Source organism: Papio anubis, chromosome 1 (genome assembly GCF_008728515.1).
Source record: "Papio anubis isolate 15944 chromosome 1, Panubis1.0, whole genome shotgun sequence".
NCBI classification, from domain to species: Eukaryota; Metazoa; Chordata; class Mammalia; order Primates; family Cercopithecidae; genus Papio; species Papio anubis.
This window is the reverse complement of record NC_044976.1, coordinates 31,478,300-31,494,011: the sequence shown is the minus strand read 5'-3', so window position 1 is coordinate 31,494,011 and position 15,712 is coordinate 31,478,300. Positions and strand designations below refer to the sequence as shown.

The following is a 15,712-nucleotide window of genomic DNA, read 5'->3' as shown; positions in this document are numbered from 1 at the left end:
CTGGTTGGGAGGAGGCTGGTAAAGAGGGTGGGACAGCCACAGAGGGGGAGAAAGCCCTCCAGCCTTTTCCTTCTCCTGTAGTACTTTACACAGTACCTCGCATACCTCCCACAGTGCACCTCCAGAGGCAGCCTTGCCAGCTCCCAGTACAGGGTTTGACCAGGCTTCTAGGAGTCAGAGGAGCCCAGCTGCAGCCAACCATCCAGGAGCGCAGACAGGAGCTGAATAGAGTGGGAAGGGAAGCAGCCAAGCCCACAGGAAGAAATAACAGGGCCGAGAACCTTGTGAGATGAGCCTCAGGGTTGAGCTAGGCCCAGGTCAAATAGAGCCCAAACGCCATGCTGGAAGCTCTGGCTGGGGAATCCGACAGTCCTACTCAAAGCCCAAGCCTACACCTTACCCCCTGTGCAAATGCCTTGGTGAAAAGTATAAACAACAGAAACGGCAAATGCCTATTGAAGGTGCGCCCTGAAAACTTGCAGTAGGCTTTTCACCTAAAGAACATGGATACTTATTGGAGGAGAAACAAACTGATTAGTTGATCCCCAGGGGGTAGAACTAGGGACTGGAAAGCCTGGTGTCCCAGAAGGCAGGGAATGGCTGGCAGGACCCTGAGCTGACAGGGGAGGAGAAGGATGCTGAGATTGGGGAGTGAGCCCTGGGGAGCCCCCAGGCAAGAACGAACGCCCCATGTGCTGCCTCCTCTCCTGCTGCTGGAGTGCAGGCGCACCACTGGCCTACAGGACTCTGGGCTGTTCTTTTCACTTTCTGGACCTTAATTTTCCCTTTATGGAAGAAAATGAAAACCAGGCCCCACCTGAATCAGTTATGTGTGTAGCAAAGAGGGAGAGAACCAAACCTACTCCTAAAAGAAGATGTGGTGCATCTGATTCACACCAATGAGGCCACCCAGCCTTGCAGAGGTGAGATGTCACTGAGATCCGCTCCAGGCCTCTGCGCGTCCTCTCTCACACAGTGACCCTGGCCCAGCCCCCTTGCTAAGTGCTTCCCTCAGGTATTGTGTGTCCCCTGGACATCGGTGTTCATCTGGCTGTCCCGACTCAGTGCTTCTCAAGCTACAGTTTGCATTTCCTTGATCTTTCCTTCTATGTTCTCAGCGGTTGGTCCCAGTGACCCAAATGGACCCCTGCTTTCTCTCCTGAGCAACTGCAACCCTAAGCCAGTGAATTAACCTTTCTAAGCCTCAGTTTCCTCATGTGTAAAGTAGAGATAAGTACAGCATCTCCTTCAAGGGGCTGTGGTGTGCCTTTAACAGGACGGGCACAAAATACATTTGGCCAAGTATCTGTCTCAGTAAGTGTCTGGCATTATGCATAAGGAGTGCAGACTTAACCCTGAAAAAAATGGAGTTTTCAGCAAAGGAGTACCAGTTCACTTGGAAGAGAGAATGAATACAAATAACTCATTCATTGTTTCATTCATTTGCTGAACAAATACTTATCAATAGCATGAATTATGAGGCAGGCTCTGGAATTTGGCACCAGGAATACAAAGGCTGGCAAAACAGAGAAACTTGGAGCCTAGTGGGGCAGACAGTCCCTAGCATCGCTTGGCAGGTACTAGAGGAGAGGTCTGGGAAAGCGACAGAGGCGCAACCTGGGGGAGGGACCTAAGAGGAGGAGATGTCGAGGCCAGCTTCAGACAGGAGGAAGCTGGGTGCTGAGGAATGACGCGGAGCTTGTTGGCTGATGGGAGGAAGAGAGCAATCAGAGCGGAATACAGAGGTGGGGACGCCTAGGAGACATCATGGTGAAGAGTAAAAGATGGGAGACTGGGAAGCAGGGTCAGGAGACTGTTATAGGAATCCAGATTAGAAACAAGGAGGCATGAATAGGACAGTGAGGGAGGCCAGGAGGGGAGTTTTGGGCACTAGGAAGGAGGCAAAAGCAACAACTTGGCTGTCAGGAGAGAAAGCAAGGGTCCCACTTGGCTCACTGGGATCAATCGCTGAGAACACACGATGGGGAGAGTGAATGGGAGGATGCGGGAAGAGTGAGTGGGGGTACGGAGGACAGTGAGTGGGAGCACCCACAGGGTTTGCCGATGGACTGCATGCAGGGAATTAAATTATTTGTAACAATACTTTTATTTAACCCAGCACATCCAAATTTACACCCGTTTCACTGTTTTAATGTGGCTACTAGAAATGTTTAAATTACATATGTGGCTCACATTATACTTCCACTGGATGATGCTATTCCAGATCTCTTCCTACACATCATGAAAGATGCGGCCATACATGACTGCAAAGGCTCGGGTGCACAGGCACAGGTGCTACCCCCTGCCAGAAGCAAGGTCTGCCTCTCCATATTAGTTGTTCCTTTCTTTTCACGTTAACACGTTAGGGTCTCTTTTCCAGAGTACATATAAATCTACCTCACCCTTTTCAATAGCCATGCTGATCTCCATTACACAAGTTGAGTACCCCTCATCCAAAAATCTGAAATCCCAAACGCTCTAAAATCCGAAACTTTTTGAGCACCGACAAGACATTCAAAGGAAATGCTCCCACTGGAGCATTCAGAATTTCAGATTTCCAGATTAGGGATACTTAGTCAGTAAATACAATGCAAATATTCAAAACTCCAAAAATGTCCAAAATCCAAAACACTTTTGGTACAAACTTTTGGATAAAGGATAACCAACCTGTATAGATATGCCTAATTCATTTGTCCAGTCCCCTACTAACGAACCCTGAGGTTGTTGCATTAGTTTGCTTTTTCAGAGAAGGCTACAGGAACATCCTGGGACTAGTCACCGTAGAGTCTCCATTCCTAGCTGCAGGCAAGCTGGCCAGGGGCTGTGGGCACTGAGTGTTACAGCGAAGGGGCTGGACTTGGAAGGCTTCTCAGGCATGGTTAAGAGATGTGGACGGTGTACTGCAGTCAGCAAGAAGCCACAAAATAACTTAAATTTTTTTTGTGTGTAAATTGCTAACTTTGATTTTTTCCTTCATTAAAGAAGCAACATACTGTAAATACATTAAAGACAATTAGAGAGAAAATAAGAAACTAATTTTATTGCACAAACATTCTTCCTTTTAGTCTTATTTTCTGGTGCATGTTTTTATTCTTGCTAATTGTAATCAGAGTGCACGTCAATTTTAGATCCTGCTTTCTTCCTTTAATGTCCCTGTGTGAGAATTTTTCTATGTGACTGCAGAGTCCTCCTAATACATTTATTTAGCCAGTCCCTTCGGCTGGACACTAGAGCCTTCTTCAGTTATATTTGAGCAGCTCAGATAATGCCTCTCCCTGTGACCCAAAACGCCTTCTCCATGGGTGCTTTCCAGGCAGTATTCGACCAAGCTCAGGTCTTGCTTGTGTAAGGGAAGCAAGCACGCACCCATCCATACAACCACCCCGTCCCCTCCAGTTGCCACCCCATCTCTTTCCTCCTTACAGCCCGACTTCTGGAAAGACAGCCCCACTCCCACCCAACCCATGTGCCTGTCCTTAAGTCCTCTACCTGCTCAGTCTTCCTCCCACTCCCACCTGGGCCCTGGCCTCCTCTCCCTCTGTACTCTCTCCCTCTCCCCCATGACATCCCTGCCCTCCTGGTAAATCCCAGAACTTTCTCCTGAGCCTGCCTGCCTTCTGGGCTCCAGCCCCCTTCCTCCAACCAGACAACCAGGCATCTTCTCCTTTCTGGTCCCCCAGCCCCGTCCCTCTAATCCATAGCCAAGTCTTGCCCACGTGCCCTCCCTGACAGCCCCTCACCACCTATTCCTCTCCATCCAGCTGCCAACTCCCTGGTGTTGCCCCTAATACCTCCCAGGGGCTGGCACCTGACTCATCTTCCTGCCTCCAGCAGTCTCCTCCCTGCCACCCCACCATGGCCAGGCTCCAGATTTCAGCTGGACTACTTCAGGGTTTGTGGGTTTTGTTTTTGTTTTTGTTTTTTTTTTTTTCAAATAAAAATCTGACTGACTCACTCCCCAGAGGAAATACCTTTCAGGGCTCCCCATGACCCTCAAGATGAAGTCCAATTCCCCGGGCCTAAAATGCGGGCCCCGGGTGACTTGGCCCCAGCTCACCTCTGCAGCCTCATCCCTCCCTTCTCATCTGCTACTACCCTCCACCCTGCAGTTCCACAGACGTTCCAGGAGTGAGGCTTCCTCACTTTTGCACACTGTTGTTTCTTTTCCACGGACCTCTCTTCCCCCTCTATGCCTTCTTCACCTGAAGAACTTCTATTAATAATTTTCTAGGTCCTAGCTTAGAAGTAACTCCTCCTCCAGGAGGCCCCAACGACCTCTTCCTCTACCAAGGCTCAGGTGCTACCCTCCAATTTGCCTCACAGCACCTGGCATTGCTCCCAATCACAGCATTCATTGTGCCGTGTTCCACACATCTGTTTTCAGTCTGTCATGTGACCCACTCCCTCACCCACTACACCCACATCTTCCTGCCTCCGCACCCTGAAGACAGGGTCTGTGTCCCATTCCCCTCTGAATCCCTGACTTAGCACAGTGCTCAATGCTGAGCTTGTGTCCAATAAATAGATGGTGAATGCACGACTTAACAGAAACTGATGAACATCTTGATACATAAACTTTTCTCATTCTGAAGATTATCTCCTTTGAACAGATTCCCAGAAGCTGGGAATTACTGAATCAAAGTGGATGAATATTGAACACTTTCAATTCCCATAGCTAAGTAGCTTTCCAAAAGGCTGTAGCAATTTACACTCCCACCAGCAAGTGTAACAGTGCCAATCTCACTGCATTCTTGCAGCTTGGCTATTCTCATTATGCCTTTTATTTTTTAAATCAAGACAGGGTCTACCTCTGTCACCCAGGCTGGAGTCCAGTGGCATGATCATAGTTCACTGTAACCTGTAACTCCTGGGCTCAAGTGATCTTCCTGCCTCAGCCTCCTGAAGAGCTGGAACTACAGGTGCATACCATCTGGCTAAATTTTTTTTTTTTTTTTTTTTTTTTGAGACAGGGTCTTGCTCTGTCGCCAGGCTGGACTGCAGTGGCGCAATCTGAGCTCACTGCAACCTCCACCTCCCAAGTTCAAGTGATTCTCCTGCCTCAGCCACCCGAGTAGGTGGGACTACAGATGTGCGCCACCACGGCCAGTTAATTTTTGTATTTTTAGTAGGGACGGGGTTTCCCCATGTTGGCCAGGATGGTCTCCATCGCTTGACCTCGTGATCCACTCGCTTGGCCTCCCCAAGTGCTGGGATTACAGGCATGAGCCACTGCGCCCAACCCTGGCTAATTTTTTAATTTTTTGCAGAGGCAAGGTCTTGCTCTGTTGCCCAGGCTGATCTCGAACTCCTGGCCTCAAGCAATTCTCCTGCCTTGACCTCCCAAAACACTGGGATTATATGCACAAGCCCCTCCCAGCCCCATTATGTCTTTTTTTTAAAGTGCTCATTTTTTAGGCAAAACATACCACCTTGTTCTAATTTGTATATCTTTGATTACCAGTGAGGGTGAACATTTTTCCATATATTTGCCTACTAAATGCACTTCTTCTTTGAGGATTTACCTGTTTGTGTGACGTGGAAACTGTTAAGGCAGATTGACTTGTTATGAGATGACTCTGGGGCTGTGGAGGAAGTGACCAGGAGCATGAAGAGTGCTGCTGCAATGATCCCGTGACAGAGGAGCAGGCCAGGGTCACTGTGGGGCACGGGGAAAAGCAGGAGGAGCAGAGATCAAGGAGACCAGGTCAACCTGGGACTGAAAGCAGACAGCAGGTGCAGAGCAGGAGGGGTCAGGGTGCACCCAGGTTTCTGGCTTGGCGCAGTGAACTGGAGGAGGGGCTGTGCTCGGAGACAGTGCCCAGGTGGATCCACACACCTGCAAGGCAGTTCGCGGCACTCTTTACTAGACACATCTGCTAAGGAACAGTTACGTGGGGCAGCAGGAGAGGCAGGGGCAGGAGGGTCTGAGGTTGGCAGGCTTCTTGAAACAGACCAGGGGAGCCAGGTTTTGAAAGGATTTGTAGGCCAGGCACGGTGGCTCATGCCTGTAATCCTAGCACTTTGGGAGGCCGAGGTGGGTGGATCACCTGAGGTCAGGAGACCAGCCTGGCCAACATGGCGAAGCCACATCTCTACTAAAAATACAAAAATTAGCCAGGCAAGGTGGTGGGCACCTGTAATCCCAGCTATTCGGGAGGCTGAGGAAGGAGAATCACTTGAACCCAGGAGGCAGAGGTTGCAGTGAGCTGAGATTGTGCCATTGCACGCTAGCCTGGGCTACAGAGTGAGACTCCGTCTCAGGAAAAAAAAAAAAAGGAAGGGAGGAAGGAAGGATGGATGGGAGTGGAGTGAGGAGGCTGCCCAGGGGATGATCAGGGTGTGTTCAGGAAGAATGGTCATCACTAACTAAAGCTGAGTGAACTATCCCAACATGAGAGACCTTGTTCTCATCAATTAGCTTGTGTGAAGGCAATGACAGCCCTAAGGCAGGTGTTATTACCCCATCCTATAGATGAGACTAATGTGCAGAGGACCAGACCTTGCCCCAGGGTCAGACAGCTAATGAGTGGTGGAGCTGGGATTCGAACCCAGGGCTCTGGCCCCTGTGTCTGTGCTCCTTACTGTGTGGCTGCAGTTGCTCTAGATACGTGAGTACTCAGGAAGGTGGGAGGACAGAGGAGCGAGCTCCCCAGAAGGAGCTTATTAAGATTCTCAGCATTTGGGGCCCTTCCCCGAAAACAATGAACTGTGGACAAATCCCAAAGGCCACCTCTTTTGAGCCAGGAAGTGGGCTGCTGAGCTCTGCTTGGAGGAGTTCACCTGGCCTGGTGACTGCAGCCACCACAGACACCTGGTCTCTGACCACAGCCAGCCCAGTAACTCTTCTCTAAGTCCCAGACAGCTCTTAACTCCCAGTGACTGACACGGGAAGATTCCTTGAGCCATGGTGGAGACAAGCCTGGGCAACACAGCAAGACCCCATCTCTTAAAAAAAAAAAACAAAAAAATTAGGTGTCTATAGTCCCAGCTACACAGGAGGCTGAGGCGGGAGGAGAGCTTGAGCCCAGGAGTTCAAGGCTGCAGTAAGCTGTGATCACACCACAACACTCCAGCCTGGGTGACAAAGTGAGGCTGTCTCTTAAAAAAAACAAACAAACAAACAAACAAACCACTCCCCGTCACGGAGCCACAAACACCTGTGCATCCTCTCCTGGCCTCTCCTGTCCAAGATCAGTCCCACCTTCCACCCAGGAGAAGTACCCCAACCCCTAATGTTATTATCCCCCCAACCTGCCCAAGTTCATGCCCCTGCACAAGAAACTGGTAACACTGGCTACCTTCATGCAGAGGAACTGGGTGGCCCCAGAAGTAGGAAAGACTTTTCATGTATGTGTGCATATAAACATTTGTCTATAATACAAATGAGTTACTGATGCCCCCTTCCCGCCCCCAGGGCCTGGAAGAGAATCTTCTGGCGGCAGATCCTACTTGCACTTGGCCTCTTAGGCCTGTTTCTGTATGGCCTCCCTAAATTCAGGTACAAGCCCCTTTCCCCAGCACTTGAGGTGGGACCACAGAGTCACGTTTAAAGGGGATCTGTCTAAGGGCCTCCTTGAGGGATAGAGGGCAGAAGCTAGCTCACCTCAAGTGTCCTGGTGAGCTCTCTCTCCTTGTGAGAAGCAAAGCCAGAGGGCTCCTGGCCAGGCTGACATGCTTCTCACGGCGCCCCGCTCCCGCCACCGCCACAGGCATCTGGAAGCCCTCATCCCCATGGGCGTCTGCTCTTCCGCCACAATGTCCCTGCTGAGAGACAACTTCACAGGTGCCCTGCGTCCCTGGTAAGAAGCTCCCATCCCTCCTACTCCAAGGGCACTCCCAAACCCTACAGAGCTCTGCCCCATGTCCCTGCCCTCCACACATCTCCCACCCCAGCAGAGCCAGGCACTCTGCCACCAAGCCCAGCAGCCTCATCGGGCCACACGTCTCCCAGTCCTCTGTGTTGCTCTGAGCTGGAGGCTTCCAGGGGCAGCAACTAGGTCTCATCGGTCTATGGGTCCCTAGGGCTCAGCACTGGGGAGGTGGCAGTGAACATGCACCAAGTGGGTGGATGAATGGAGCTATTTCCCATCCCTGCCCTGGCCAGGGCCCGGCCTGAAGTTCTGACCTGTACCCCCTGGGGGGCTCCCATTATTTGGGATGGCACTTTCGACCCAGATGTGGCCAAGCAAGAGGCTACACAGCAGAACCTCACCATTGGGCTGACTGTCTTTGCTGTAGGCAGGTAAGGCCTGGGAAGGGGAGCAGTGCTGTCAAGGCTGTGAGTGGGAAGGGTGTGCATGTGATGGAGGGGGCGGGGACCCTGCTCCCCTGTGCCATGGGATTCCAAAGTGAAGCGAGAAGCAAAGACAGCACTTCTTGCCCCACACCCCCAGGTGAGCACAGGACCGACCACCCTTCTCCTCCTCCCTGGACACCAACACCATAGAGCCCACCCAACACAGGCAGCCAGGGCTGTTCTAGAACCACATCTGGAAGGGACCTGCCTAGGGGCTGGGGCTGATCCATCTGGAGACACTGGTTTTGTAGTGAGAAAATGATGGTGTCTTTCAGGTGAGAGTGGTGAGAGGAGGGGAGTGTGACTGGGTAAGTAGAGGGATGATTCACTGCAGTAGGGGCCCATTGGAGGTCAGCAGCTCAGGTGCACGTACACAGGATTTGGGGGGGGGGGGGGCAGGTGCCAAGCAAGTCTGATGAAGGGAGAGGGGCTGGGGAGCTGAAGGATTGCAAGGGAGTGAATCTGAACTGGGCAGAGGGAAGTGAAGAGAGGAAGGGGGGTGACAAATACTGAGAAAGTGGCAGGGTCACCAGATTAGAGGATTCAGTGAGGTAGGACTGTTTTGGGTTGGGGATGGTAATCACAGTAAGTGAGCTAGAAGAACGAGGTCCCTACAGAGTGGGACAGACATTGGTGAAGACCAAGTCCAGGGAGTAGCCATGGGAACAGGTGACTGGAGGGAACAGGTGACTGTGGAGGGCACAGGACAGAATCACTACAGGAAAGGAGGTCAAGAGAAGAAATGGCAGGAACACTGACCTCCCCACTACGGATGACAGGGAGTGTCTAAGCTGGGTGTCCACCTTCCTCAAGTGACACGAAGGGGGACTCTTGGCTGACAGTGGCAGTCAGATCCCATAACCTAGTTTCAGGCAACTAAAAGAAGCATTTCTAAAAATGGAACTAGTTGCTTTGGGAATGTGGTGAGAACCTCCCATTCAGGAAGAGATACTCAAAAGGATGGGGAAGGAATTTTGTCACCAGATACCCCATACAACTGTTCAAGGCTCCTCGAACTCTGTCCCCTACACCCTACAAGGGAGAGAAAGTGAGGAGTGCCACTGACAGGCAAGGGGCTGAAAAGGACCAAGGGCTGATCCGTGGACCAGGTGGGCAGAACTGCTGGGCTACTTGGGCCTTGACCTCTCCCAGGGCCTTGGTGCTCCCACTTCCATCACCCATGCTGACTAGGGCATTCCTGCCCCAGCCCTAGGGGTCAGACAATCTCAAGGTACAGAAAATTCTGGGATACTGAGGTCCTGAGCTCCAAGATTGAGTCCAACACTCCTAGATGCTGAGATTGCCTAAGTCTCTGATTTCCATTTCCCCCAGTCACCAGGAATAGAGCAAGTGCAAGTAAAAGTACAGGTTCTAAGGCCACGCTGGGTTCAAATCCTGGCTCAAGCACTTACCAATGGCATATACAAGTTTCTAAAGCTCTTTAGATGAGACAATGCACATTGACTTAGAAAGCAGTGGCTGCCACACGATAAAAGTTCAAAGTATTATTAGGCACTATTACTATTATTTTAAAATGCTAGGATCCCAAGGTCTGTTCATACGGTATTCCAGGCGGCCTCGTTATCTTACAGTGAAAGACAGTGACTTAAAACAGCTTATTATTATAGCTCATAAAATAATTCTTTGGAAGGCCAGGCGCAGTAGCTTATGCCTGTAATCCCAGTACTTTGGAAGGCTGAAGCAGGTGGATCACCTGAGGTCAGGAGTTCGAGACCAGCCTGGCCAACATGGTGAAACCCCACTTCTACTAAAAATACAAAAAATCAGCCGGACATGGTGGTGGCCACTTGTAATCCCAGCTACTCGGGAGCCTGAGGCAGGAGAATCACTTGAAGCCGGGAGGCAGAGGTTGTAGTGGGCTGAGATGGCGCCACTGCACTCCAGCCTGGGCAACAGGAGCAAAACTCTATCTCAATAATAATAATAGTTCTGTGTGTCAGTAATTCAGACAGGTCTCAGCAGGAAGGGCTCGTCTTCTCATGCTCCCAAATACCTGGGTCTCAGCTGGGAGACCAACTGCTGAAGACTGATGGGGCCAGCTTGGGCTTCCTCACTCACGGCAGCACCCAAGTTCTGGGACTTTTAAATGGAGGCTCAGAGCTCTAAAGAGAGAAATGCTGCCAGTCCTCCAAAGGGCCAGTATGAGGCAGGATTGGCAGGCAATTTGCAAGCATCTTCAGTCCAACCCGCCCTGCCTCATCTAAGTTGAAAGATGCTAGGACTAGAGGGTCTGGAGTTCCAAGGCCGGGTGTGGGGAGGACCAGGCAGCACTGGTGGGGTGGGGGTAAGGTTGGGGAGGGGGTGAGGTGGGTGAGGTTGGGGTGCAGTAGGGGTGAGGTGAAGTGAGGTTGGGGTGGGAGTGAGGTGGGGTGAGGGTTGGGTGGGGTGAGAAGAGGGTGAGGGCTGGGTGGGGCGGGGGGGGGGGTGAGGGTTGGGTGGCGTGGGATGAGGTGGGGGTAAGGGTTGGGTGGGGGTGAGGGTGGGGTGGGGCTGGGGGTGAGAGTGGGGAAGCCAGTCCCTCCTCGCTTCACTCTCAGGCTGACCGTGGCGCCGCGCCCTTAGGTACCTGGAGAAGTACCTGGAGCGCTTCCTGGAGACCGCGGAGCAGCACTTCATGGCGGGCCAGAGCGTGGTGTACTACGTGTTCACCGAGCGGCCGGGAGCGGTGCCCCGCGTGGCGCTGGGCCCGGGACGGCGGCTGCGCGCGGAGCTCGTGGTGCGCGAGCGGCGCTGGCAGGACGTGTCTATGGCGCGCATGCGCACGTTGCACGCGGCGCTGGGCGGGCGGCTGGGCCGCGAGGCGCACTTCGTGTTCTGCATGGACGTGGACCAGCACTTTAGCAGCACCTTTGGGCCCGAGGCGCTGGCCGAGTCGGTGGCGCAGCTGCACTCCTGGCACTACCACTGGCCGCGGTGGCTGCTGCCCTTCGAGCGCGACGCGCATTCGGCCGCCGCGATGGCGCGGGGCGAGGGCGACTTCTACTACCACGCGGCGGTGTTCGGCGGCAGCGTGGCGGCGCTGCGCGACCTGACGGCGCACTGTGCGCGGGGCCTGGCCTGGGACCGCGCGCGCGGCCTGGAGGCGCGCTGGCACGACGAGAGCCACCTCAACAAGTTCTTCTGGCTGCACAAGCCCGCCAAGGTGCTGTCGCCCGAGTTCTGCTGGAGCCCGGACCTCGGCCGGCGGGCCGAGATCCGCCGCCCACGACTGCTCTGGGCGCCCAAGGAGTACCGGCTGCTGCGGGACTAGTGCCGCCGCCGCCGGCTCCTGGCCCTCCGACTCCTCCGCGGGCCCAGCCGGCCCGGCCCAGCTCCCGCTCCGGGCGTCTTTGGCCTGGGGAGGGTATGGAGTGGGAGTCACGAGAGGAAGAGATCCTGAAACCGGGCGGGGCCCTTCTGGACGCTGATGGCGCTCTGGAGGGCAGAGAGATACTGGATGCAAAAGCCCTACCCGCTTCGTGTGTGCCCGTCCGTGGGAGTGGGAGTAGGAGGAGGAGCTCCTCGGTTCAAGAGAAAAATCCCCTTCCCTTAGCTTAGCAGTGAGCAAGGCACAACTGCAGTAATGCCTCGAGCGATCAGCCTGTAGACCTTTCACCCCTGAGCCTGCAGAATGCAGCTGGTGCCTCTGGAGATGTTTTAGTCCCATCTGCACCCCCACTTTTTAAATGAGGAGACTGAGACACAAAGAGGAAACATAACTGCCCAAGGACACAGAGGGTCTGAGTCCCTGTGATGTCAGCGGCTGGAGAGGCGTGGCTGGCCCCTCGGGCTGTCTCTGGGCAGGAGCCACAGGAAGAAATACAGGTGGCACCCCATCATTGGCTCTGCCCTTTTACCTCCCCTGCCCATAAGCATGGTTTGTACATATTTCAGTAATATTATGATAAATTATTCCTGTACTGTGAGACAAAGTAGCAAACATAAGAAGCCATGTTTGCTCCTTTCCTTTGCCAGCATAATTTCACAAAACCCTGACTGGGACAGCATATAGATGTCAAAACAAAAAACACAGCTCCCCACGTCCCTTGCCGGAGTCACTATATTCCCTGAAAAAATAAGTGACTCTAGATATATCTCCATATAAGATAATGTCAATGATCAATTAGTGATCATGCTTCTATAAACTATAACCAGATACACTCTTACACACAAACTTAGATACAATTTTACGCATACTAAAGCTTCACCACCTATATCTAAACTAAAATACCACATTCAGGCTGGGCATAGTGGCTTATGCCTGTAATCCCAGCACTTTAGGAGGCTGACACACACAGATCACTTGAGGTCAGGAGTCTGAGACCAGCGTGGCCAACATGATGAAACCCCATCTCTACTAAAAATACAAAAATTAGCAGGGTTGGTGGCGCACACCTGTAATCCCAGCTACTCGGGAGGCTGAGGCACGAGAATCGCTCGAACCCGGGAGGCGAAGGTTGCAGTGAGCCAAGATCGCACCACTGCCCTCCAGCCTGAGCAACAGAGCAAGACTTTGTCACCATAAAATAAATAAAATACTACATTCAAAGCGTCTGATAGAACCTCTCTAAAGAGCTCCTCCTGAGCCTTAGGCCTTGATCGATGGTCCTCAATAAGACTTCTAAATAACACTAACTTTAATTATTTAAAAACTTGCTTTTATTCTTTAGTTGACATTCCCAAATTGTTATTGTGGCCTTTTCTCCTAGACAGTCGAAGTCCAAAATGACATTTTCTGGCCTCGGGGCTGTAACAGGGCGACATTCAGCCACAGTATCTGGGAGGGAAGTTTCCACATCCACGGCAGCTGTCTAGACTTCTGATCCCCAGTGGGGAAACACAGGCTCTGAATAGGAGTGTGAAGGCGTCAGACCCTCCCAGGAAGGTGGTCACAGAGCCAAGGAGATAGGGAAGGTAGCTGCTGAAGTCCCTGAGATTTTGTCTGACATTTGGGAAAACTGGGGCCCTGGGAGACTGGGAGTTCACCCTGGCTCTCCTGAATCTTTTATGTAGCATTATCATTTTAATAGCCTCCACTCCCAGGTAGGGCAGCAATTCTTGCTATTTACCAGGCCCAGCCATTGATGGTAAGAGAGATCTGTCCTCTCAAAAGCAGTTCAAAATGTCTCTGATATAAACTAGATTAGCAAAACCCAGAAGGCCTTCTGGACTCAGGACTAGAGATGAGAATGGGCCAGGTGTGTCAGAACAGGCAATTTGGCCGGGCGCAGTGGCTCACACCTGTAATCGCAGCACTTTGGGAGGCCAAGGCGGGTGGATCACGAAGTCAGGAGTTCAAGACCAGCCTGGCCAGCATGATGAAACCCTGTCTCTACTAAAAATACAAAAATTAGCCAGGTGTGGCGGTGGGCACCTGTAATTCCAGCTACTCGGGAGGCTGAGGCATGAAAATCACTTGAACCCAGGAGGCAGAAGTTACAGTGAGCCAAGATCATGCCACTGCACTCCATCCAGCCCGGACAACAGTGCGAGACTCCATCTCAAAAAAAAAGGCTATTTTCTGACTGTGAGCTGGGGAAGATGTGTGTCCTTCACCTTACCCTGCAACATTCACTCAGGGCCACACATGCAGACCCTAACGATTGCTGCAGACCCTGACAATTGCTGCAGACCCTAACAATTGCTGGGCCATTCAATACCTGAGCATGAGCCAGTAAGAGATGATGTGAACCGGCTCTTCTTCTAACTGTGTGTGGGTAGACAAGTTCCTTACCTTTGCCGGCCTCAGTCTTCTCATGCGTGAAATGTGGATGCCGTCTCCCTCCCTGCAGGGGTTGTGGTGGTGCTCTAGAAAACGTAACTTGCCTTCCTCTCCCTGCCTCCCCCTTCTCCAGCATGTTCAGAGAGTGCCAAGGATTTGCCAAAGAACAGTCATTTCCTGTTTTTTGTTTGTTTTTGAGACAGCATCTCACTCTGTTGCCCAGGCTGGAGTGCAGTGGATGTGATCATGGCTCACTGCAGCCTCAACATCCCTGGGCTCCGGTGATCCTCCCACCTCAGCCTCCCAAGTAGCTGGGACTACAGGCATGCACCACCACACCAGGCTTTTTGTTTGTTTTTTGTAGAGGCAGGGTTTCACCATGTTGCCCAGGCTGTCTCAAACTCCTGGGCTCAAGGGATCCACTTGCCTTGGCCTCCCGAAGTGCTGGGATTCCAGGCATGAGCCACTGCACCCAGCCAGTCATTTCTGTTTTAAAGGGGGAATAAATGGAGTGCTCAGGAGCTTCCAAGGCGTGGGCTGGAGGCAGCCTTGCGCTGTTGGAGATCTTCTTGAGGAGGGAGGGGTTCCGGGAAGCTGCAGGGCAGGCAACCCTTGGGAATGGCTCCCCTCCTAGTACACCCAGAGACCTAAGGAGGGGTTGCGGGGGTGGGCACGGAGGGACTTGGATCTGAAGCAGGAATAACAAGAGGGCTAAAGCTCCTTCTGCAGCTGTCTCCATTACCATCAACACTGTCCTCAGCACCTATCCTGAGGCTCCCCCAGGGACGGTGGCACTCACACACTCCCCACGTGAGCAGGTGAAAATCAGACTCAGTCCCCTGAGCATCACTGTTACATGCAAAATCTCCACCTGTCCCAGCCACCCCACCTTGCCATGCAAGCTCAAATGCCACCCCTAGGAATTCCCAAACATCTTCAGCTCTCTTAGTCAGGGATCATTGATCCTAAGGATCATAGATCGCTTAGGGCGAAGGCAAATAACAGCAATAAGGATATGGACATATATTGGGTCTTACAATGTGCCAGTTCTAAACATTAGACAGATATTGATTCATTTAATACTCACATCCATACTGTAAGTTGGTTACTACTGTTTACCTCATTTTACATATGAGGAAATCAGGCACAGATTTAGTAACTAATGCAATGTCATACCACTAGCAACTTAAATTCACTGAAGTGAGAACAAACAGGAAATTAAACATAGCCAGAGGATGAAGGTTCTGACAGGAACAGAGGTTACCACTAGCTGTTGGTCTCCTTGGTCCATTTCTGCTCTTTCTCTGCTGGCTTTGTTCTTCTGCTTGTATCCAGCTCAACACAGTCACCCCAAACCACAGTCTATAGGGTTTTCCAGTTAAGGTACCCACCATCTCCTAACTTGTTCCTAATTCATGGAATAGAGAATCTGACAAGGAGAGTCAGCTCCATCCAGTGGTGTGCTGGTATATGTCTAGCAGTTGACTGGGGAAAAAGAAAGCCCTGATTTATAGTGTTTGCCAATATCCATGGTGTAAATCCCACCGTGGCTGATTTCAAGCTACCCATACTCACTGAATGCAGAGCTTGGAAGAGGTGTGCACAATTTTCTCACATGAATCAGGACAGCCATTATGCACCACTGACTGCACCTATGTATCAAGTCTCTGAGTCAGGTGTCCACCCTGGCCAAT

The 15,712-nt window shown here is 51.9% G+C and overlaps 1 protein-coding gene across 1 annotated transcript; it reads left to right on the top strand.

The window, feature by feature from the left end:
• Window positions 1-338: 338 nt before the first annotated feature.
• On the top strand, window positions 339-12,626 carry A3GALT2 (alpha 1,3-galactosyltransferase 2). The gene is made up of 5 exons (XM_017959469.3): window positions 339-481; window positions 7,415-7,498; window positions 7,710-7,799; window positions 8,105-8,242; window positions 10,880-12,626. The coding sequence occupies exons 1-5, from the start codon at window positions 339-341 to the stop codon at window positions 11,565-11,567; spliced, it is 1,143 nt and encodes a 380-aa protein (XP_017814958.2). The 3' UTR covers window positions 11,568-12,626.
• The last annotated feature ends 3,086 nt before the right edge of the window (window positions 12,627-15,712 follow it).